The sequence below is a fragment of the Melanerpes formicivorus genome, unplaced genomic scaffold (genome assembly GCF_026170545.1).
Source record: "Melanerpes formicivorus ecotype bairdi unplaced genomic scaffold, bMelFor1.0.p_v2 SCAF_45, whole genome shotgun sequence".
Classification (NCBI taxonomy): domain Eukaryota; kingdom Metazoa; phylum Chordata; class Aves; order Piciformes; family Picidae; genus Melanerpes; species Melanerpes formicivorus.
In genome coordinates this window covers 178,283-202,365 of record NW_027142397.1, presented here as the reverse complement: position 1 = coordinate 202,365, position 24,083 = coordinate 178,283, and the positions used below count along the sequence as shown (strand labels likewise).

Genomic DNA, 24,083 nt, shown 5'->3' with positions numbered 1-24,083 from the left:
GACTGTTCAGTCTGGAAAGGAGAAGGCTCCAAGGTGACCTTATTGTGGCCTTCCAGTATCTTAAGGGAGCTACCAGAAAGCTGAGGAGGGACTTTTTAGGGTGTCAGGGAGTGATAGGACTGGGGGGAGGGAATGGAGCAAAACAAATTCAGATTGGATGTCAGGAAGAAGTTCTTCCCCATGGGGGTGGTGAGACACTCAACAGGTTGCCCAGGGAGGTGGAAGAAGCCCCATCCCTGGAAGTTTTTAAGGCCAGGCTGGATGTGGCTCTGAGCATCCTGATCTAGTGTGAGGTGTCCCTGCCCATAGTAAGGGGGTTGGAACAGGATGATCCTTGAGGTCGCTTCCAACCATGACAATTCTGTGATTCTAATAGACAGCTTCTCTGGGTAATATTGGAATTACCTAGCTCAGATTTGAAGCCTGTGAATAAAACTGTAGTTAGAGCTCATGGTAGCTGATCTCTTAAATAATAAATGTGATTTTTCATTACAACTGAAAAGTGACACCCTGGCTGTGATGGCAGCAGCTGTAGTCTCTCCTGTTTTCAGCCTGGCTTCTCCCCTCCCTGCCTACAGCAATTGCTGATAAACTGGTATTTCATCTTCACAGCATTGCAAGGGAGATGCTTTTGAAGCAGAAAGGACCCTGCAGAGGAGGGAGGATTCTCAGAACAGGTACACAGGGTTTAGCAGGTGGAGTTGCTACAGGTTTCTCACAGCACAGAGAAAGACTGAACTAATGAGGATTGATCAGTGAGCCCTGGAAGTGTTCAAGGCCAGACTGGACAGGGCTCTAGCAACCTGGTGGAAGATGTCCCATCTCATGTAAAGGGGGGTTGGAACTAGATGATCTCGAAGGTCCCTTCCAAACCAGATCATTCTATGACCCTTGGAATTACACTGTTTAACACATGGATGGGTTCTCCTTTTCGGTTGGTGAGTCTAAGCAAAATTCCGCAGGGATTTGGGCAGTAAAGTGATGCAGAGCTCTGCCCATGGTGCCATGTGGTGGATGGATGTGTAAGTGGGAAAGAGCACGGTCTCTCAAGCTCCACAACTGCAGCTCAAGAATTACACTCTTATGCTAAAGAATTCCTTTCATGATGACTACATCGTGAGGTCTTGAGGGGCCGCTGTTCATGATAACTGGGTGCTGTGAGCTTTCCCCGTCTGAGGCTGCCGTGGTCCACAGAGATGCAAGGGTTGGTTTTCAGCCCTGGATTTGCATTTCTGGATGTTCCCTCTTGATCTGATCCTCTCTGAAGTGGGCTTGCTCTGAGGTAGAGATGCCGTTCTGCTGTGAGCTTCCAGAAATGCATCTTCGCCAGGCACCTGCAGGGAGGGATTTTCCCTCACCTGCCTGTGTTTATGGATGGTAAATCACAATTCAAAGCGGTTTTGTTCCTCCTTTTTCTGGTGGTATCTTCACCCTGCTGGGGTGGCCAAAGGGGGTTGCAGCCAGGGCTTGCTTTTCTGCTGTTCCCATACATTTTATTGCAAGACAACTGAACCTTAACACGCTTTGTGTGTCCAGGTCAAGAAAGTCACTGTTCTATCTTCTGAGAGACAGGTTGGTGGGCTTGAGGTAAAGCTGCTGTTCTGATATCTGCTTCTGAACCAGACATCTGCTGTTGCAATGGCACCAAGCAAAAACTCAGCAGCAGCTGCTGGATAACACTTTTTTTTTTTTCCCCTTTTGGCTACATGAAGTAGTTTTGTAACTCACCCCAAGAGGAATTTTGGCACTGCTGCAGCTTTTGCAACCTTCAATTTTGCTTGTTTTGGTGCATGGCTGGTTCGAAAAAACTGCATGAAAGATAAAAACTGTGTATTCAGCAAGAAAAACAATGATGGGAGTTTAACTGTACCCTGTTCTTTTTATGTTGTCTTTCTTTCCTTTTTGTTGTTGTTGTGTTAATGATCATGTTACTCTTGCATTTTATCTTTTTGTTTGCTGCCCAGTCTCCCGGCTACTTTCTCCCCAGTTCTCATCACTTGAGGGTGTGCAAAGAACCAGTCCCAAAGTTCTGCACTGATCAGAGGAGGCTGGCTCAACTCAGAGAGCTCAGAGCCAAGTTTTTCCTCTCCTAGGTACACTGGGGTTTGACCAGGTCAAGCATATTAAAGGGATGGAGAGTTACTAAACAATTCTCACAGTCTTTCTTTCTCTAAGGGAAGTGCTAGAGAGCCCTTGCATGATCCTGTCTGATGAGTTTCTCATTCCTTAGACTACAGAAGGAGTCTGGAGGCTGCTGAGTTTTCTACATTCCTTAGACTCCAGAAACAAGAGTGTTAAAACGTGGAGCAAAGTGTAAGGAGTTTGCAGTGCTCCCACTGCCATCTTGCCTGGTTCACACTCGGGATTTCTAAGTGTAACAATTTTTCACTCATTCCAGTAGAATTTTTGAAACAATGGAGATTTTGATACTGTGTCAGACCTCTGATAAAGCATTTTGTATCCTCACTGCAGTCTGGATGCTCCACACTATTGAACAAATGCTGGGTCTTAAGGGCACTGTACAGTAGAAAGCCATCAGAGACCACGTTTTGTACTGTACCATCTCTATTCCTAATGCCTCAAACTTTTTTCTCAACCATTCCAGTTCCAAAACAGTTCATTATATTGTGAGTGTACATTTTTGTGGGAGGGCAGTTATAAAACACACATGATTCTGACCCCGAGCCTTGTGACACAACACGTGTGATCCCGACCCAGACATTCATGTGCTCTGCAGAGAGGACTAAACTTAGTAGCTCTAAGGCTGAAGCCACTAGCACCTCTGCTCTCCAGGGCAGCTGATTTTTTATGCTGAGACAGACTGTCCTAACACTTTGCACACCTCCAAGTGCCATTTTGGACACTTTCCATCTGTCATTTTTGTTCATCTTTCTCTGTCTTTCTTGATCTTCTACCATGAAAGCAGACACAGGAGCGTCCTCTGTTAGTACAGGATGAAGACAAACTAAAAAAGCAGGAGATACCTTCTGAGACAGCCTTTCCCCAGCAAGCAAGTGAAGCAACTCTTCCAAAGGTTTCTATTGCAATTCCTGAGGAGCAGAAATCTCTCAAAAAGTGTCAGCTGTACTCTAGCATTTTTCCTTCCCCACGTATTCCCTTTATGATGTCCTTTTTCCTGGTCGTAGCACTGACTGTTTGGTGGCTGCTCTTTCTCTGAGTGGCAACAGGGTCGTGTTGAAACCTCAAGACCAAAGCTCCTGAATTTCTTGGCTGTAGCCTATGCTGTACCTTCCTTGTGCTGGTCTTTGATCTCTGTAGTTCACTGTCCTGGGGAGGGACACCCCACGACCGCCGTGTAAACCCTGCTGTGTGTCCTTGCATAGCTGTGATCTGGGACCTGGCAGGAGTGGTCATGGATTGCCAGAGCCACTCTGAAGTTTCCTAGTGTGCAAAAGCCAGTGCTCTGAGCCCTGCTCCTGATGTCTGTGAGAGGGCAGATGGGGAGTGTAAATACATGGGAGGAGACTTTTGCTCCTTCAGCCCCTGTAGATGCTGTGTAGGAATTGCTGAAGACTTGCTTGGATGCTTGTTGTGTCAAAAGTGGGATGCTGACAAGTTGAAGAATGTTTGATAGTGATCCAAAAGAGGCTTTACAGCGAGCTGCTGAATCCAATCCATAACCACTCCTCCAGGAAGCTAAGACTTGTATTTAATCAAACGTGATGATTAGCGATGCTGCTGCTAAGGTAGGGGAAGGGATGGGCAACTTCTTGTTCTCCTGCTGAAGGAAACCTTCTGCAAAGCATCAGAGCTTCCCTCTCACACCCTGGTGAGGACAGAACCCATTGCAAGTAGCTAATTATTGTAATAATAGATTAATCATCACCCACCACTCTGGTGGGCTGGATGCATTCCAGATGTGTTTTATTTAATTTGTGTTGAACTGACTGATGCATGTTTGCTTAGGTGGCAGGAATGAAGTCACCTGCTGCTAGATATGTCTCCTCTGTTAGCATGTTGACTTCTGATGTTAAAGCTATCAATTGTTTTGACTTCTCTAACTAAACCTCTGCATGCTCCTTGTTGTTTATTGCCTCTTAACATGAATTTCTGGACCACCCTCAAGTGTAGCCACGTTACCTGGCTGAGCTGCACAGGCTCCAAGATGAGTTGTCCAGCTGAGCAGAACTGGAGCAAGCCAGAGGGAAGAAGGGACTTTGTGTTTTAGGGGTTTCTTTTCTGTACATAATAATTGTGGGGCTGAGCTGAGCCAACTGCTTCTCCTTTCAGAAGTAATCTGTTTTTTGTTGCTTTGGCTGGAGGATTGGTGTAGGCACAGCTACATCTGAGAACAGCCACCAGTGCCATCAATGTTGGCAGCTGCTCCAGCAGCACAGAAGAGAAGGGAGAAAACCTTCATTCCAGGGACTAAACTATGTGAATATATATGTATAAATAGTTATATTTGTAGTCCTTTCTAGATCTGCATCTGTGTGAGCAGTGTTATGTAGGAAGCTAGCAGATAAGCTTGCAGGAAAAAGAAGTAAGGCAGATATGGCATGTGCTGTTTGATCTGAAGGACCGTGGGGGGTCACGGGCCGCTTGAGTCTCGCTCTCGGTGTGCAGGTTGAAACTCTCTCAATGCTGTCTCAAACCATTTGTTTTAATCTCAGAAATCTTTCTGATTACTCTTGTAACCTGCTCCAATTAGTTCACCAGTTTGTGCCTTTAGGACTTTGCTTTATGAGGATGCTGATTTGTTGCTGCAAACTATTCTTCCCTTCTTAATACACTGCCTTTAAAACACAGTCTTCCTCTTTCAGTGGTTGGAAGTGTAGAAGACACTGGGTGGTTATACAGGTTCACTGTGGTGTCAAGGAGAGCTGCTGAGACCTTCTTGCTGCCTTCTGGCGGTACTTGAAGGGAGTCTACAAGAACGATGGGGACTTGAGCAGGGCTTGTTATGACAGGACAAGAGGTGATGATTTGAAACTAAAAGAGGGAGATTCAGACTGGAGAGAAGGGAGTTCTTCACCATGAGGATGGTGAGACCCTGTCCCCAGTTGCCCAGAGAAGTGGGAGATGCCCTGTGCCTGGAACCATTCCAGGTCAGGTTGTTTGGGGCTCTGAGCAACCTCCTCTAGTTGCAGATGTCCCTGGTGACTGCAAGGGGGTTTGACTGAGAGAGCTTTAAAAAGCTTTAGAATGTCTATGATTCTGTGTCAAGAAGATGGATGCTGAAGAGGAGAGGTGGAAAAGAATGCTGAGGTACCATATGTTGAGCAGGAGTTGCAGAGTGGAAGAAAACCATGCTTCTGTCTGGGATTCCCTGCATGAATTTGCCTCCCAGAATTAGGACAGACATGATGAAAAGCAAGGGACCACTAATTGTGCCCAGTGGACGTGGAGAGTGAAGGCATAGAAGTGGCTCAGATCTCTCTGGCCATTTTCTGTCCACATTTCCTGGAGGAGAGCTGTTTGAACACACCCCTGCTCCCTTCCAAAAGCCTTTGCTGGCTGCTGTTGTGGTGCTGTCAGCACTGTTGAGGTTATTTCATCTTATCTGTGAACAATGACAAGGACTTTGAAGCCATCGCAGTGGCTTTTGCAAAGCCATGGTTGCTGTAGCTCTGGCTGTGCTATTTCCAAAGGACCCAGAGTCTAAAATTCTTTGCCCAGAGCAATATTTGGATGGTATGCTCAGGGTGTCTTACCCTGGAGTGATGAGATGCACTCTGTCACTTAGCTCAGTAATTTAATTAAAACAATCTCTCTTACTTTGCGGTTTTTGAACCTTGAAATAAGGCTGGTGGCCATCAGCAAAAACCCCTGTGACACTTCATTCAGATTCTGAGAATGCTCAGGATCGTTTTGGGGGTTTATAGAACAATTAGCTCTGCAGAGTATAAAGAAACTGAACAAAAGCTTTTTATTTCTCTGGCAGAGGCCAGTTCTCTCTGTTCAGCCTGGTGGATGAGATCCCTTCTGACAGAGAAAGCCCAGAGCTTACCAAGAAGAGGCCCCTTTCCGGGTCCTTCCTCTGCTTTTCCCCATTTTCATGTAAGGTAAAGGGATGTACAGATGTGTCCTGTGACAATCCACATTAAGGTCTCATTCCTGCACAAGGTGTATCTCCTACACTTTGATGCTGTGCTGCCTGGTTTCACCCTTTTCTTTTGATGTCCATGCGCTGAAGGAAGGGATTTTGGGATGCCTGCTGTCATGCCTGTACACTGGGAGAGTTGATTCACTCTAAGTTGATTCACTAGCACTTAAAGGGCAGAAATCTCAGGGTTTTAATAAAGGAACCATCACTTTGCTCCTTTTCTTCCTCAGGAATAAACTCACTGCAGAGCACCAGCAGACTCCAGCATGTGCCCTGACAGCACCACTGTCCCCAAGCAGTGGTGGGATTAATGTTTGTACGTGGTCATTGTGATGCCAGCCTGTGAGTGATTGAGAGCTGAGTTATCCAAAATTATCCAAAGGAAAGCTGGTCATGACCACAGCATGTAACCTCATCCAGATTGGCATGAGAAGTCCTGATATTTCAATATCACCTGCCACAGAAAACAACATCCTGGTGGCTCTGGCACACTGGAGACATTGCTGTGATGACTGCCAGCAGTTGTGATACGAATGATACGAACTTCCCCAGTGTGATACGAATGTGATACGAACTTCCCCAGTGTTCTGTGGTTTGGCTGCTTGGCTGCAGTGAGGCCCCTTGGTGCTCATTGGTGGGATCCAGTTAGTGACTGTTGAGGCTTCAGCATGCTCCGCTCTGGTGTGAGGGTGCTGGAGCCCTAGAGCAGGCTGCCCAGAGAAGTTGTGGAGCTTCCTTGTCTGGAGAGCTTCCAACCCCCCGCTGAACACTGTGATCCTGGGCAAGCTGGTGTGGATGCCCTCTGCTTTAGCAGGGGTGTGTGGGGTTGGACCGGGTGAGCTTCAGAGGTCACTTCCAACCCCATCATGCTGTAATTTGGTGATTCTGTTGATGGTTGAGTCCATGCTTTCTGCAACTTCTTTTCTTTCACTTCCTGAATCTTCTTACCCTGATACTATCTCTTTTGAGTGCCAGATAAAACACAGAATAATTTCTTGTGCTTTCATTTCATGACATTAGTGTTTTGAAGCAGCAAGTAGCATCCTGAAGCCAGAGCTGGTTGCTTGAAACTCAGATTCAGCTTCTGAGGCTGAATTAGGCATCAGGCTTTCTATGTAATGGTCATCAGTGATGCTCAAGGTGTGCATTACTGTAAAACAACAGCCCTTTTTTCTTTCTTAGTATTAAAAATGAACAGAGAAATTGTTTGCATCTCCTGCCAACTGCTGCTTTGCCATGTGTGAATCAAGGGCTTCGTGAGCAGGTCAGGTGAGGCTATGGAGAAGCTGAGGCTAACTCTTCCCTCGCAGCTTGTGCAGTAACTAGCGATGACCTAAGAAGTAGGCACTCAATATTCATCTCCTACCCTGAAATAATGAAGAGAGATGCATTTCCTCAGCATGGCACCAGAGGAGTAGCTGGTATTTGCAGGAGCAAGGTTGGGCTCATACTGCAGAGCTCTTCAGGAAGGCTGCGGGCAAAGTGTCTTTGTGTAAGAGTCAATAATTTGTCACTCTGGGAATTATTCCACTGGTTTATTGGGTTTTCTTTTTGCTGGTTATGAGTTGATGGTGCCTGTTCTGTACTGACTTAGACACTGTGGCAGGACATGTGCTGGAAAAATGTAGCACAAAGATGGGATATGGATCAACGTAGGACCTCTTTGGTCTGCACTTCCCGTGGGGGGATACTGGGGAACCTGGTAGTGGTGGACTCTCTGTGGTTCCCCCTGTTTACATCTGTCTTGGTGTGGGAAGCTGAAGGGAAGGACTTACCTTGGTTTGTACCACTGTGGGATCTTCCAGCAGTGGTACATGGTCATGTTGGACCAGTTTGTGGGGACTAAAAACACTTTCTTTTTTTACCTAAAATGCTCTCTTTTGGAACACTTTTTGATTTTGTATTTTTTCCTCAGAATTTTTCTTTGTAAATATGTACATTTGTCATTAATAAATGTTACTATAAATCAGATCCTTCTTTCTACTGCTTATTAACCAAAAAAGCTGTACATGAGTTGTGTTAATGACTTCCTTGGACTAACTCTCAGTGTTGCTTCCTTAAACCAGGAGCCATTAGGCCACAGGTTGTCACCATTCAGGATGCTAGGTCTGCTGGACACCAATGTGGGTTTTGTGTTCCTGGGGGGCAGGGCCACAGTGCTGTGGCTGTAAGCAGTGCTGAGTCGTACACTGGTCAGAATAATTTGATCGAGTGTTATATCTGGCTTGGTTTAAGACAAGTTTTGTTTGCACATGTCAAAAGGTTCAGCACTCTGCCGAATACTCAGTGGCACGCTGACACCTTTTCCCTCTTCACTTCTGAGAGTGAATGGTAGGAAAAGCAGTTTTGTCCTGTGCAATGCAGCTGCCAACACCTCTGCCCCAAACCTTGTATTAATCTGAGGACAAAAATGCACCTTTCTGATTCTGCAGACAAAGAAACCATGTTCCTGATTAACCACCCTTGCTCTGCGTGGTAATGGAGTGCAAGCCTGTAGTTGGCTTTGAGCCTGAGGTTGTATCTAGAGGCCGGATCAAGTGTCAGTCTTAATTTTAACTCCCCGATCTTTCTTCTGAGGGGTTATTTACTTCTGGATGAACTGTTTGGCTCATTCTGTGCAGTCACAAGTGGGAAAGCAAATGAGGCCATGATAGAGCAGCGTGAGGCTTGTGCCGGTGCTCTCCTGGGTGAGCCCAGTAGCCCAGCAGAAGAAATGAAGCAGGCAAAATGTAGCAGTGCAAAATGAACCCTCCTGGTACCTCCACTCTTCTCACCTGCTGCTGTTACACTAAACTGGTGGCAGTGTTTGCAATGCCACCAGCAGCTTTTTCTCTGTAGAGGGAGTTTGGAGTAAGAAGTCCCTTGTCCAAAAGTCCCTGCCCCACAGAAGGGATGGGAAGGGGATCAGGGTGGATGGGGAAAGGAATCATATTGCTCAGCAAACTTACTTTAGTAACTTAAGTACTGATCTTGAGGTTGTTTCATGTTGCCAAGTGGTGGATGCAGTGGATTGGAGGTGGTTGCTGTGTTATGTGTAATATCCTGGGATTCTTCTCCAGGGCAACAAGTTGATCTTTTTATGCTATGGATTTTCTAGCTTTACTTTCAGCTTTGGTCAAACACTGTATTATCCTTCTGTCATCTGATTAGGCTGCTCAGGATGTTGTGATCAGATCAATGACAATTCAAAAACCCATCCAAAACGGTGAATCCATAGGTAATGGCTCGGTTTAAAATGATGACATTGAACGGCTTCTGAACCTTTTGACTTCTGTCTTTTTAAGGCAAAGCAGTTCTCTATGGCGTGGCAGGTACTGTGAAATAAGGATCTCTTGTTTTCTACTTCATAATACTTCCTTACCCAAGTGCTTTGCCAACGGGGAGACTGAGCATCATTTGGTGTGGGAGCTCTTGCTGGTGAGTGTGGTTCGCTGCAAAGCAACAGCATCTCCCTGTGCATCTGTAGATGGTCGCCTGAAGCTGTTGGCTTTCGTAGCTACTTGTTGGGGGATAACCTAATAACATGCGTGAACAGCTGCAGTGCCACTGAGAGCAAGAGGGAACTGGGAAGTGCTGACTGCCTGGGATTCATGGCATTTAATGTGGTAGGTTTGGGGAGTCAGTGAGCACTGACGTTACATTGTTTTGTCAATTTGTATCAAGTGGTTTTGGTAATTGGCAGGTTTTCACCATTTCAGCACTCCTGGAGTTTCCTGCAGGGCGGGAGTCTGGTTAGGGATGGGGATAATTGATTTTTTGGGGGGGATTTCTGCAGCCCATAGACAAAATGAAGGTGTTGAGAGCCTGTACCAGGTTGCTCAGAGAGGTGGTCGATGCCCTATGCCCGGAACCATTCCAGGTCAGGTTGTTTGGGGCTCTCAGCAAGCTGCTCTAGGTGCTGATGTCCCTGCTGGCTGCAGGGGGTTGGACTGAATGAGCTTGAAAGGCCCCTTCCCACCCAAACCATTCTATGCCATGGGCTGCAGAGCATGGACACAGGGTTCATGAGTATATCCTGATCCAAAGTAGCAGAATCTTGGAAAAAAATACAGGGAAACAAATTGATAAAAAAAAAACACCTCTAAAAAAAAAAATCATCCTTTTGTTTGCTGGTATCAGCCATGCAATTTAGCCTGTTATTAGTTTATCCCCAGTCTGCATTGCCATGTGTCACTATTACACTGTACTGCTTGAGCTCCATCCTCAGGATCTGTCACCATTGGGGTCTCAAAGATGGGGATTTGCAGGGTCATGTATTAGCCAAATTCATGCCTGGTTTGATGTCTCTTCTGGGGCACTGCATCCTGTCCTGCCTTTTCTTTATGCTGTGTATGGCTTTGCCAATCCTCCGCTTCCTGCTTGATTGAGGCATTGCGGCTTTGGGCTTGTGTTCTAGGTTTCACAGGGCTTGAGGCGAGCTTGGCCCCCGAGCCCTAAAAATATAAATGCTTTTGCATCTGTGAATTAAAACAAATCTTGATAAGATCAGAATTTGTAATAGATGTTAAAATTCCTAGAGAGTTTTTGTTGATCTTAATAGAAAGATAATATTTTCTAGCCTCCATGCCAATGGTGCTTAAATACAGGAACAAATTCAGTTGTATTTCAGAAGAAAAAAAAAGTGAGTCCATCATTTTGTGTGGAAACAAAGACTTTTCCATTAGTCTGTGTTCTTTCTGGTAGAATAGCAAGGCAAGCAAAAAGAGCTTCTGCTGGGTTGATCTTATCAGGATTCATTCTGTCTGTAGTTTGCATGTTTATTGGTTCTGTAGGTGAGCAGTGTTTGTGTGCCCTGGGCTTCCTCTGAGTTTTTTCCTGCCTCTGTGCTTTTGCCATGCAAGATACTACCAAAATTGTTTTTCTAGGGAGATGGGAAGTTGTTCTGACTGGATACAAATGTTTGTTTCAATAGATCTGTGTTCATGTAGCTGCTTTAATCTGTTGTACCTGAAGCTTTCATGCTTCCTCTTGGTTGAGTTGTGCCCCAGCTGGTGTCCAACAGGCACAAATCCAGGCTGGGCAGTGACTGGCTGGAAAGTAGCCCTGAGGAGAGAGGCTTGGGGATGCTGGGAGACAAAAAGCTCAACATGAGCTCTCAATGTGCACTTGCAGCCCGCAAAGCCAATCAGATCCTGGGCTGCATCAGGAGAAGTGTGGCTAGCAGGTCGAGGGAGGTGATCCTCCCCCTCTACTCAGCCCTGGTGAGACCCCACCTGGAGTACTGTGTCCAGTTCTGGAGCCCCTATTACAAGAGGGATGTGGAGGTGCTGGAACGTGTCCAGAGAAGGGCCACAAGGATGATCAGAGGGCTGGAGCACCTCTCCTATGAGGACAGACTGAAGGAGTTGGGGCTGTTCAGTCTGCAGAAGAGAAGGCTCCGAGGTGACCTAATTGTCGCCTTCTAGTATCTGAAGGGGGCCTACAGGAAGGCTGGGGAAGGACTTCTCAGGATCTCAGGTAGTGATAGGACTAGGGGGAATGGAATGAAGCTGGAGGTGGGGAGATTCAGGCTAGATGTGAGGAGGAGGTTCTTCACCATGAGAGTGGTGAAACCCTGGAATGGGTTGTCCAGGGAGGTGGTCGAGGCCCCGTCCCTGGGGGTGTTTAAGAGCAGGCTGGATGAGGCTCTGACCAGCCTGATCTAGTGTGGGGTGTCCCTGCCCATGGCAGGGGGGTTGGAACTAGATGATCCTTGTGGTCCCTTCCAACCCTGAATGAAACTATTTGCAATACTTAGCATATATAATTAAGGAGACATCAGTATGTTGGCAGTATATAATCCCAGGTTTTAAAGCAAGAGGGAGACATGGACATTCAAAGCTGATAACCTCCATTCTTGTTCTGTTTTGTGAAATGTTGCAGTGCAGAACCTTGTGTTATGCAAAATGAGGGTGTGAGACCCTGTCCCAGGTTGCCCAGAAAGGTGGGAGATGCCCCATCCCTTGAACCATTCCAGGTCAGGTTGTCTGGAGCACCCTGCTCTAATTGCAGATGTCCCTGCTGACTGCAGAGGAGTTAAAGATGACCTTTGAAGGTCCCTTCCCTCCCCCAAAAAAACCTGTGCTCTGGATGTACCTTCAGAGGAGCAGGTATGGAAGTGTTTTCTGATCACCAATAACACTTACCTTTGTGTACAGTCTGACCTGATCATCACAGTGCTGCACTCTGTCCCCTCACTCCTGTTAAATGTATTTCCCTAAGAAGTATCCCCAGAGAAGCCTAAGAGGCTGGAAATCCTGGTGGGTAGGAGTCTGACATCTGCAACACAAAGAAGCAGTGAGCTGAAAAATCCCCAGAAGGAATGGTGGAAGCATCATTTCTTGAAATTATACAGTATCACAGTATCACCAAGGTTGGAAGAGACCTCAAAGATCATCGAGTCCAACCTGTCACCACAGACCTCATGACTAGACCATGGCACCAAGTGCCACATCCAATCCTTGAACACCTTATACTAAAATAAGCATCTGTTTGTTCCTACATAAAGGGGCTGCTGTTCTTACCCTACTATTGAGCTGTGCTGTTAGATGAGGTCACTCAGGGTGAGAGCTTCTGGTCTACAGAAAATGCATCGTAACCCATCACCTGCAGGCTTCCGACCTCACATTTTAAGCACAAATAACAGCTTTTTGGTTGCCTAGAGAATCTTCTGAGTAGAAACTGAGGCAATAGTTTCCATTCATCTTAACACCACCATTGCCATCAGAAGAGAAGTTGGCAAAATGGACTCACTGTGCTTCCATGAAAGTTCAGTCATGGGGTTTGGATGCACCAACACGTGGTGATTTTTATACGAATAAAATCAACTGCGAGGTTACTTATTGAGAAGAAATAGCAATGGCATTGGATTAAGCAGCATCCCTTGGATTTTTCTTCTTCTTGTTCCCTGTTGTTGGGTGATGTGTAGGTGCCCATAACTGCTTGTTGTGCCCATCCTTGAAGGCAGCTTGCCACGTCAATAAGGAGACAAACCCCAATTTCTAGCAGAGGACAGGACTGCAGCCATCACCCGGCGATGCTTCTCTGTGCATGTGAAATACTCAGCACTCAGGGTTTAGGCAAACAGCTGAATTTGTGCTAAATCTTTCTGTCCTGTTCATGTTTTAATTCTTCTGTCAGTGTGCCTTCCCTTCTTGCTAGAGGGCTCGCAGAGATCTGAGAAGACTAGTTGAGACCTTGCTGAGTGGAGAGCAGATAGAGGCAGCCTTAGTAACTAACCCTCTGGCCTGCTGCACTCTTTCCAAACATCTCAGGTGCTCTAGATGTGTTCACTTGCTTCTTGGGCTGAGATACTTCACTGTAAACTGAATATAAACTGAATCACTGGCTTGGTGGTGATGGGCTCAGCACACATCAATGTGAACTTCTGGCTTTCCAGCTTAAAGCCACGTTTCTTTATACCGCAGGTTTTGTGCTTAAGGTAATTGAATCCATTTGTTTTGAAGAAATCTTTCAGCTGGCCAGATGTGGCCAGAACTGGTGAGCTCAGGAGCTTCCATAATTGAAGCAGCTGATTTCAACACTAACTTGTGGATATTCTTGCAGTAATTTTAGCAACACCAGGTCTGTGTTTGTGATCCCAAGAGACAGCAATGGTAAAGAGGATGCTCAGAGGTGTGAGTGTTTCCAGGGGTGAGGAAAAGAGCAGGGCAGAGGCCCTGGATTACCCTGCACAGAAATTCTGGGCTTATTTTCTTTACCTCCACATGCAAATTCAAGCACAACATGAAATATTTCAAGGAGCTCAAGCAGAGCTGGGGTCTGGCTTTGGTGCAGTGGTTGGATTTTGTTGCACACGTGGATTTTGGATGTGCATTTGAAACACTGAAATTGCTCCTGTTTCCTGGGAAAAAAGTGCTTAGTGGTGGCTCTTCCTTTATGCTACTGAGAGTTGCTTTAAGAGTGATTCCTTAAACTTGAGGAGGGCAGATTATTAATGTGCTGGGAACTAAATGCCTGGGTATATCGCAGCACAAAGGTTTTGGTGCTTTCCAGTGTCCAGCCCCACTGTTGCATGTGGTACTGGAGATGAGATGTATTCTACAAAACCAATGTTTTGCCTTTATGCCTCAAGACCTCCTGCTCTCCCTAATGCTCTCTTTTTCTTTTTCTCTCTCTTTGGCCTTTTTTTGTGTATTCATTTCTTTTTAGAAACTGAGTGACTTTCTCTCCAGAGAGGATGTGGCTGCAGTGCCTGAGTGGAGCAGTGTTAACGCTGCCTTAGCCTGGGAGTGCTCAAAGCAGTCAGTAGCTTTTAGTGAGACCCTCGTGCCACCCACCTCAGAACCTTCTCCCAGCCGACACTTTGGTGCTTCCTCCTTAAGCAGCGAGGAGGAGGAGGAGGCAGCTCCCAGCCTCCCCGTGAGCGAGGAGGACCTGAGATGTGGAAAGGGGCTTTGTGTGCATGCGGAGGAGGACTCGGAGCTTTCTGAGCTGGAGCCCCCTGCCAGCCCTGCTGCACCTCCCCAGCAGCCCTGGGGAGCAGAGGAGGAGGAGGTGGCAGAGGATGACGAAGACAGATTGGCTTTTAGAAAGCCAAATGGCGAGTGTCACGACTTGGAGGTTAATGACGGGCTGCTGGCAGTCATTCGCTGCTTCCAGGTAGTGAGCCCTGCTCCCCACACCCCCGGCCAGCTTGGGAGTGGGAACCCGAACGTTGCAGCAAGCAGATGCCATGGATCCCAGAGGAGTTGTGCTTGCTTGGCTTGGACTCTGCTTGGAGCTTGTTAGCTGGTTAATCTCCCGCAGTCAGTGCACAGAAGCCCCTCTCAATTTGTCTTTGCATTAAATATGAACCCCTCTTGATTTATCTTTGCATTAAGTGTGAGCCCCTCTCAATTCATCTTTGCATCACATACAGTTGCTGCAGCACAAAGCTTTGTGCTTTGTTCAGAGCATCCTTTGCATCCCCAAAAAGGAGACTGTTTAGGCTCCAAAGACATATCATTCTAGTCCTTTAAGGCTTTTGCCACCTTCTTGTGTGCCAGAGGTTGAGCCTTAGCACAGCAGAGTAAATTGGAAGTGCTGCCAAACATGCTTTGACATGGTGCGAGTGGGCATTGATGTCCTCTTTCTGCTCTCCCATGGGAGATGACTATTTTTGCCTGCTTCAGTGTTGATGTTAATTGCTGATGGTTAAATTGATGCCCACTTTCCCCTGCTTAAAATCATGGTGGCATGTGCTGGGTTTGGGGACGGTGAGCAGAAATCGAGCCCTCTGGGAGAGCACTCTGGGTCTGAACTAACTCCTGTCTTCTTCTGGATGGTTATCAGGTGGCGGAACAACTGATTTCTCTTCCCCTTCCCCCAGTTTCTCTTTCAAGATGTCATGTTTCTGTCTTGTCTGACATTGATTTAATAAAAGTTAGAGGCCCAGGATCTGATGAGGATTTTTAATCATGTCACATTTCACCTGCAGTCAGGGTAAAGCTTCTCAGCTGAGATCAAGTCTGTATTTGCCTGGGAGTTGCGTTAATCTTGACATTGTCATCTGTACATGAGGGTCATCTTTTCCTGGCAGCTGGCCATGAGCTTCTAGTAATTAGAAAGTTGATAATCAGTGGAGACAGTTTTTGTGTGGTATTGTGGCACACCAGCTAAACCCTTAATGCCTTGCTCAGTCTTACCCGAGGACACGGTGTTGGGGAAGGTCTGGAGGATTTTTATATCTCTTTAATCCTCGTTCATGATCTCTGCCCTCTGAGCTGTGTGTTGTACCGGAGGCTTAAAAGCAAAGATTTCCAGGCTGACCTTCATCCCCACAGTGCTTTTATCAGATCAGTGTCAGAACACTTGCCAGGACAGGGTGTGGAAATGATGGCTGGGTCCTTACAGAGCTGTTTTTAACCCTGTCCCATAGCCACCGCTAGTGAAGACCCAGACGGTCACCATCTCTGACGTGTCCAGTGCTGTCAAAAGTGAAATCCCCACCAAGGAAGTTCCCATTGTCCACACTGAGACAAAGACCATCACCTACGAAGCTGCACAGGTAAGGCATGTTTGGGTTCATAGAACCACTGAGTGGTAGGGGTTGGAAGGGACCTCAGGAGACCATCCAGTCCAGCCCTGCTGCCAAAGCAGGGTCACTCAGAGCAGCTTGCCCAGGATGGCAATGGCCAGGTGGGGTTGGAAGCTTTCCAGAGAAGGAGACTCCACAGGCCTCCAGCACCCTCACACCAAGGAAGTTTCTCCTCCTGCTCAGATGGAACCTCCTGGGTTCCAGTTTGTGCCCACTGCCCCTTGCCCTGTCACTGGGCACCACTGAGAAGAGCGCAGCCCCATCGTCTTGCTCCCCACCCTTTAGATATTCATGTGAATTGAGAAACTCCCCTCTCAGGCTGCTCAACAGCCCCAGGGCTTTCAGCCTTTCTTCCTCACGGAACTGCTCCAGGCCCCTCAACATCTTTGCAGCCTCCACTGGACTCTCTCCAGCAGTTCCCTGTCTCTCAAACTGGGGAGCCCAGAACTGGACCCAGTGCTCCAGATGTGGCCTCACGAGGGCAGAGTAAAGGGGGAAGAGAACCTGCCATGATGTGCTAGCCACACTCTTGTTCGTGCCTCCCAGTATACTATTTGCCTTCTTGACCATCAGAGCACATTGATGGCTCATGGTGAACTTCTTGTTGCCCTAGCACTCCTCACTTCTCCCCAGAGCTGCTTTCCAGCCAGCAGCCTGTACTGGTGCAGTGGGATTATTCTTTCCCAGATGTAGGACTCCACACTTGCCCTTCATTTTCCAGGGCCTTAATTAAATTAAAGTAAGCATTTTGTGTCTGAGTCCTGCTCTGTTGATGTGGACACCCTGCTTCTGTCCACCCTGCCTGCGGACACTGACAGCCTGTTTTTCTGTCTGTTCTTCTGTCCTCCAGACAGATGGTGGCAACGGAGACTTAGATCCTGGCATCCTGCTGACTGCTCAGACCATCACTTCAGAAACCACCAGCAGCACCACCACCACTCAGATCACAAAGGTAACAGCATAGGAACATGATAAAACAGCTATTTCCCCTCTCTCCATGATAGAGAGGGGAGCAGGGCTGAATAATAAGAGAAAAAGCTCAAGATTTTCTTGGGGGAAAATAAAGTGATTAATACTTGAAACAAAGCATGAGAGTCCTTGTGCTGCACTGGGACTATGGAATATATGTTTATTGCAGCTCAGTGTGGGGTTACAGGCTCTGACTGTCCTATGGGACAAGGGAAGGAGCTGTACTGTGAGGCAAGAAATTGAATATTTCTCAGGTTTTTCTGTTAACAGCAGCAGTTTTCTCTGTGATTCTGGTACCATGGTATGACAGCAGAGGCTGGGAATGCTGGTTTTGGATACCATCTTTAGACAGGCAGCCCCAGCGCACTCCAGCTCCTTTTTACTTTTAAACTAACAGGGATTTTTCCTTTTATACTAGACTGTAAAAGGTGGAATTTCAGAGACACGGATTGAGAAGAGGATTGTCATTACAGGAGATGCCGATGTAGACCATGACCAGGTAGGACCTCAGGTGACATCTAAAAGAGCTTCTCACAAACTGAGCAGGCTCTGCCTTTCTGGAGATAACTTCACCAGGGAAGTTGTTTGAACCCAGGGAAATTTCTCTGGGTAGAAAAGAGGCCTACCAAATAGCTGGGGAGGGACTTTTGACAAGGGTTTGTAGTGACAAGACAAGAGGGAATGGATTGAAGCCTGAGGAGGGGAAACTGAAACTGGAGATTAGGAAGAAGTTCTTGCCAGTGAAGGTCGCGAGACGCTGGAAGAGGCTGCCCAGGGAGACTGTGGCTGCCCACTCCCTGGAGGTGTTCAAGGCCAGGCTGGATGAGGCCTTGAGCAGCCCGGACTGGTGGGAGGTGTCCCTGTCCATGGCAGGGGCTTGGAACTGGATAATCTCTGACGTCCCTTCCAACCCAACCCATTCTGTGAATCTGTGAAACAAAACTTCCAAGATTTATTTCAGTAATAAATTCCTCCTTGCCTGTACATACTTACACCAGCAAAGCTCAGTTCTGCTCTGAAACTGGTGCTGCCAGCAGTTCTGATTCCAGAATTGGTTTGGTGAAATGCAATTAAAAATTAAAATAAAAATCCACCAAAATGTGAATTTTTCCCTGAGATCTAGACAATCTGTGTTTGTTTTCTTGTAACCCTGAAGCACTGTGGAATGCCAGAAATCATTTCAGAATGCTCAGCACTTACATTAAATCTTGGGGGATTTGTATGAAATGCTTCCAATGACTCAGTCTCATCGGCCTCTTGTGTTGGGAAGTGATTGTGATCATCAGAGAATTAGACTCTGAATTTAATTTTAGTTGCAAGTGTCATGGGGCTGGAGAATATCCACAGAATGCTAGGGGCTGGAAAGGACCTTGAAAGATCATCCGGTCCAAGCTCCTGTCAGACCAGGATCACCTAGAATAGATCACACAGGAATGCATCCAGGCAGGTTTTAAATATCTCCAGAGAAGGAGACTCCACAACCCTCCTGGGCAGCCTGCTCCAGGGCTCTGTCACCCTCACAGTGGAAAAAAATTTCCTCCTGTTTCCATGGAACTTCCTATGCTTCAATGTCCACCATTGCCCCTGGTGCTGTCATTGGGCATTCCTACAAGAAGGGCAAATTACTCCAACAGAAGGTGTCTGAAATATGCTCATCACACTTGTTAGCAGAGTAAACAGGGGTTGCTTAACTGCTCTCATCCACCTTCTACTCTGGGGCAGTGGTGAGATGTGAGTTCTTCATAGAAAACAGATCTTCCTTGGAGAAATAATCTAATACCATCAAAAGTCAGCAAACTGGGTAGCTGAAGTGGATTCACTTTCTTTGTCTCTCCCTAGAGGTAGAAATAGCCTCTTGTCCCCCCTTGGAGGCATAGAATCATAGAATTGTGTTGGTTGGAAAATACTTTTAAGATCCTCGAGTCCAAGCATTATCTACCAAGCCTAGCGCTAAGCCATGTCCCTCAGCATCATGGCCATGGGGGCATGTCTCTGCCCCTTCAGGCACTCACTGAAGTGTGTGGTCTCTTCCAGGTCCTCGCGCAGGCGATAAAGGCAGCGAAGGAGCAGCACCCAGACATGTCGGTGACCAAAGTGGTTGTGCACCAGGAGACCGAGATTGCGGAGGAGTAGTGAGGCTGTGATGGACAAGTGAGTGGTGGGTGCTGCTTTGCCCCAGGGTGGGGGGCTCAGTCTCTGTGCCAGTGAGTTTTGGCTAAATTCAGTCAAAGTTTAAGTGAGTTACGATTAGCTGTTGAGTCCTGCTCAGGCTGGACTCTTTCATCAAGGCCGATGAAAGAGTCACAGATACGGAAATGAGCCAAAAAAGACCAAAAGAAGCAACGTGGCTTCTGTGCTGAGGCTGCTTTGCCTTACCGAGCACCTCCAATGCACCTGCACCACACTGAGCTATTGGTCTCACCTAGAACCTTGCCTGTAGGAGTGCCTGGTGACCCCTGAGCTGGACCCCAAGCTCTAGATGTGCCTGGAAAGGTCCGTAGGGTCTCTGCACTCTTCATGGTTTGGGGAAGGAGCTGCTGGAGGAATCCCAGAGCTCTGCCTGTGCACTGGTGCTGTAAAGCCCGTCCTGCCTTGTGTTGGTGATGTTGGTGTTGCTTGAGTTGGTGCCATGTGCTACCCAACCTGTGTCCTGCCTCAGCCCAACCAAGCTGGGACTGCCAGTGATTTGGAAAGCAGAACAAGAAGTTGTTGGTTAAGAAGAGGGACAGCATGGCCTGACAGCCAGAGTAGTTGAACTTTTTAACTGTCACAGAGTCATAGAATTGTTTTGGTTGGAGAAATCTTTAGGATCATCAAGTCCAATTATTAACCCAGCACTGCCTGGTCTCCATTAAACCACAGAATGGTTTGTGTTGGAAGGGACCTGTAGAGGTCATCTGGTCCCTCTGCAGTCAGCAGGGACATCCTCAACTAGATCAGGTTGCTCAGAGCCCTGTTGTGCCTCACCTTGAATATCTTAAGGGATGGAGCCCCAACCACTTCCTTGGGCATGTCCCTCAGCACCACATCTACATAGCTTAGAAATCCCTCTAGGGATGGGGACTCTGCCCTGGGCAGCCTCTTTCAAATGTAGATAAAAATGGCAGAGCTCTCCTAAGATTTGCAGCTCTTAAAATACAGTCCTTCAATGATGGGAGTAGGGGGTTGTTTGTGCCTGGAAGTGACTCTGAGCCTGAATTTACACCTGCCATTGGTGGTAACTAACTTGATTTCAGTTCTCCAGCAGCTTCACGGGAGCAGGTTCCTTGAGCTGGTTTTTGGTAACTGTAACTTCGCTCCTCTTTCTTCAGGAAATGTTCCTGCCAGGCACAGCACCAAGAATCAGAAACTCAGCAAAACTACCAAGAAACTACCTGGAGCACAGAGACCTCGGATTTACAAGACTTGACATTCAGAGACATTCATATCATTTATTAAGAGTTGAGCTTTGACATTTTACTTAGGATTTTTTCCAGGCTCCACTGGATCCTAGTGGATAGAGATTTTTTTAAATATATATATAGAGAGAGAGAGAGAGCGATACGAGTATGCCATATTTTGAACTGTGCTGACTTATTTTTTACAGGTTTTCCATTTGCATTCCCTCTCCTGCATTGCCCTTTCATCACAGACCCAGACACAGCTCCCAGGGCTCCAGGGATCTCTTCTTTTTAAGTCATGTTCCCTCCACTTCATCAGGGGTAACGGAGATAAGCCACAAGCCGCATCCTAGTGCAGGATCCAGGTGTGCCCTCCAAAAACCATGGCTCCTTCAGCTGGGAGAGTCAGTTTAAAGAAGTCAGACTTCAGTTTTGTGGAGTATTTTTGCTTATTGCCGCTTGATTTTATTTTGTTGGGTGGGCGGTTTTGGGGGGCTTTTTTTTGTGTGTGTGGTTTTTTTAGTTTGTTTGTTTGTTTGTTTAGCTCTAGGGAAGCTTGAGTCCCTCCGGCTGCAATTCCTGGGGGTGCAGAGCAGAACTGCTGCCTTCACCCTGATTTTCCTTCCCGGTGGGTTTTGGGACCCCTAATGTGTGAACACAGTAGGGTTTTGTGGTGTACCCTTTGTATGCTTCTTCACAGTTGACTAGATTTGGGGAATACTGGAAGTTGCTTTGAGTATCTCAATACTGTGAATCACAGAGCTTCAAGAGGACTGTGACAGCACCTTGCCTTCTTCCCGTGTGTCTCTGCCAAGTGCTACATCCCCCCTTGGTGTTTTCTGGCTCCCATTAAATCCAGAAGCTCCTAGAAGTGTGTGTTTAAAGTGTTTGGACTCTGAATGGTATCAAGGTAGGCTTAGGCAGCATTCACAGTAACTGATTATCTTCTTCAGTGTCTTAGTTTTTCACTTGCTTGTATTCATGACTTTTAAGTTAAAGCATTGGGGGTTTTGTTTGTTTTGTTTTGTTTTGTTTTGTTTTTTCCCCTGTAAGTCATGGGTTGGGGTTTTATTCCTCCCATCACAGTGCTAAACATGTTACCCGTAGACTAGGGCTTATATCCTGCTACCAGTGAATTTAAAACACTTCAGACAACCCTTTCTAGGCCTGGAACACTGTGTTTGGAAAGGCTGAAGAAGGAATCTTAGGAGGAGTCAGGTGTTTCTGTTGTGATAGAGCCAAACCACATGGAAAAAGCCACCACACCTCTTCCATGCTGGCTTCCAGGTCTGGGCTTTGTTTGGCTTTGTGACCACCTTGCTGGAAAAAAATACCAGGGTTAGAGTGGTTGCATCTTTAAGCTGAGCTCACAGAGCACTGGGGTCAGCTCTGGTGGGGTGAGGATGACCAGAAAACATCTTTTATGGGGCTGCTTGCTCTTCCTTCCACAGTATTGGATCTAAGCTGCTCATGGAGCTTCATGGAAATGCTCTGATCATGGCCTGGATTCTCCCTCCAGCAGTCAAATTTATCAAGAAGAAAAAAGCCAAGCTTTGTAGAAAGTCTGCCTAGACACTCATGAACGCTTTAGTACCCTCTGAGGTTGTGATTTCTTCTCTTTAGAGACTATATGTGTGTGTGTACATATATATATATATATATATATGTGTGTGTGTGTGTGTGTGTGTGTGTGTGTGTGTGTGTGTGTAACCTGTAGTGTGGCAAATTGGTAGCTAAGGGCATGGAGTGCTCTCTGCTGCTGCACCATAGTTGAGAACGGGGAGGAAAAGGCAATAAAAAGCTCCCTTAGTTTAAATGGGAATAATGTGTTTCAGAAATCACTGGTTTGAGCTCAGGCTGCAACAACTCGCTGTTCAGCTGCAAAACTAGCCTTGGAACTACACTGGGGCCAATGTAGCTTCTCCCATTCAGGTGCAATTTCAAACAAGCTGTGAGTATTGATTGGAGACTGCTGAAAATGCTGGAGCTACTTGAGTTTTGTTTTTTTTGAGCCTTGCTGGCTGTGGGTCCTTCCCAGCCTCCAGCCTTCCCATGCTGGTAGCTGTTTCTCAGGATGCTGTGGGTGTGTACTGTGGGCACTGGGCATCCTCTTGGGGAATCTGGGTAGTCCTGGCCTCCAGGGCTGTCGTTCAGATTCTTACTTCCTACTGATGCCTGGACAGCCTTTTCCCTCATTAGTCTCTGTGTTCCTGCTGTCCTCAACTTAGTTGGGTCATGCTTGCCTTAAACACCTGTTGTGCTGAGCACCCCCATGGCAATTTCCATTTTCTGGGAATTCAGCCTTTTTTTTGACACTCAGTCCTTCCTTCTCACCCTGTAGCAGCTACTGGAGGAGTCAAAGAGTGTGCAGAGTTAAGATTTCTGAACTTCACCAGAAAAAGCCAGTATGAAACTGAGTTTGTCCACAGCACTTATAGGCACTTGGCCCTCATGAGGAGCAGGAGAAAACACCCTGAGCAAGGGGTTTCTAGAATAAGAAACCTGCTGGCACAAGAGATGGTTCCTTTCCAAAAAGATGTGCTCACTGTGGCTACGGACATCCCATAGACTCGAATAAACCTGTGTTTATTTTCCCCCTGGATTTGGGTGGTTGTTTCCAGGTTGTTCATTATTGCACTTCCCCTTTTAAAGTCCTTTCTTCTTCCTGAGTACTTTAAATAAATGATTGCCTCATCACCACAATAGCAACGCCCGGAGCTGGGGGCAGACAAGCTCATCCCTTGCATGGAGTCTCAGCTCACCGCTGCTATCACCCCTCTGTGTGACCCCATGGAGGGGGGCGGTTCAAGCCCTGCTGACCCTCCCCAGCTCTCCTCAGCTGACGTGGCTACCGACATCCAGGAGCTGGCCAGGAGCAGCAGCAGCAGCCTCGGGAGAAGATGAGTTGTGAGCAGAAGCAGCTTCCATCCTTGGGGCTGTGGTGGGGCTGCTGCATCCCTTCCACCTCCGCTGGGTTTGCCAGTCTTGGCTCTGCTGTGTCATTTCTAGGGACTAAACAGCTAAGGAAGGTCTATTTATATGAATGTTCCCAGCTCTTCCCTCTCCACCAGTTCACCCAGAGACTGTCTTGATTGTATAATATACATTATATGGAAGCTATTTATATATGAATTAATGCTTTTATAGAGAGGAAGGCAAGGAGTTCCTATTCTCCTTCATTACTCTGGAAGGGCTCTGCCTGCCAAGTGGCGATCGCTGACCCAGCAGAGATCTGTTAGCAACGGACTAACCAAGTTCTGCTTTTCATAAACTGTGGTTTGCTGATTTTCCTAATCGTACAATTTACCTGGGGAGGTGGTAGTGTCCCAGCCTTAGCAATGAGACTTGTAAAAAAAGTAGAAATTAAATAAATAAATAAATACATAAATAACATGAGAATATGAAGGAGCTTTGGAAAGCTTTTTTCTAAGGCAGTTGTGAATTGTCTAGGCTAAGCCAGTCACACTCTTCTTTCTAAAACAATAGGAGCTTTTAAAACAGGCAAATCTGTCTAGATGGACTAGGGATGGGAGCTGTTCTTTTGGACTTTCATAGTGGTACAAAGGGAAAGTTGCTGTAGCGTTTAGCCAGACCTCAGTGTTGGGTATTGCTTTCTGTATTGCATTTTTCAATAAATTTTCAAACAAAA

General features: G+C 46.8%; 1 protein-coding gene across 36 annotated transcripts in view; it reads left to right on the top strand.

The window, feature by feature from the left end:
- EPB41 (erythrocyte membrane protein band 4.1) overlaps positions 1–24,083 on the top strand; it is a 110,216-nt gene extending 86,133 nt beyond the window's left edge. For 28 of the 36 annotated variants that reach the window (XM_068158970.1, XM_068158957.1, XM_068158958.1 and 25 more), the window contains 6 exons: positions 14,219–14,668; positions 15,927–16,055; positions 16,936–17,037; positions 17,473–17,553; positions 19,089–19,205; positions 20,366–24,083. In XM_068158970.1, coding sequence (XP_068015071.1) covers positions 14,219–14,668; positions 15,927–16,055; positions 16,936–17,037; positions 17,473–17,553; positions 19,089–19,187 — 861 coding nt within the window. In that variant the 3' untranslated portion in view covers positions 19,188–19,205; positions 20,366–24,083. Of the gene's footprint in view, positions 1–612; positions 812–962; positions 1,161–14,218; positions 14,669–15,926; positions 16,056–16,935; positions 17,038–17,472; positions 17,554–19,088; positions 19,206–20,365 lie in introns of those variants that run through there. The other 8 variants (XM_068158974.1, XM_068158973.1, XM_068158972.1 and 5 more) reach the window with 3 other exon arrangements.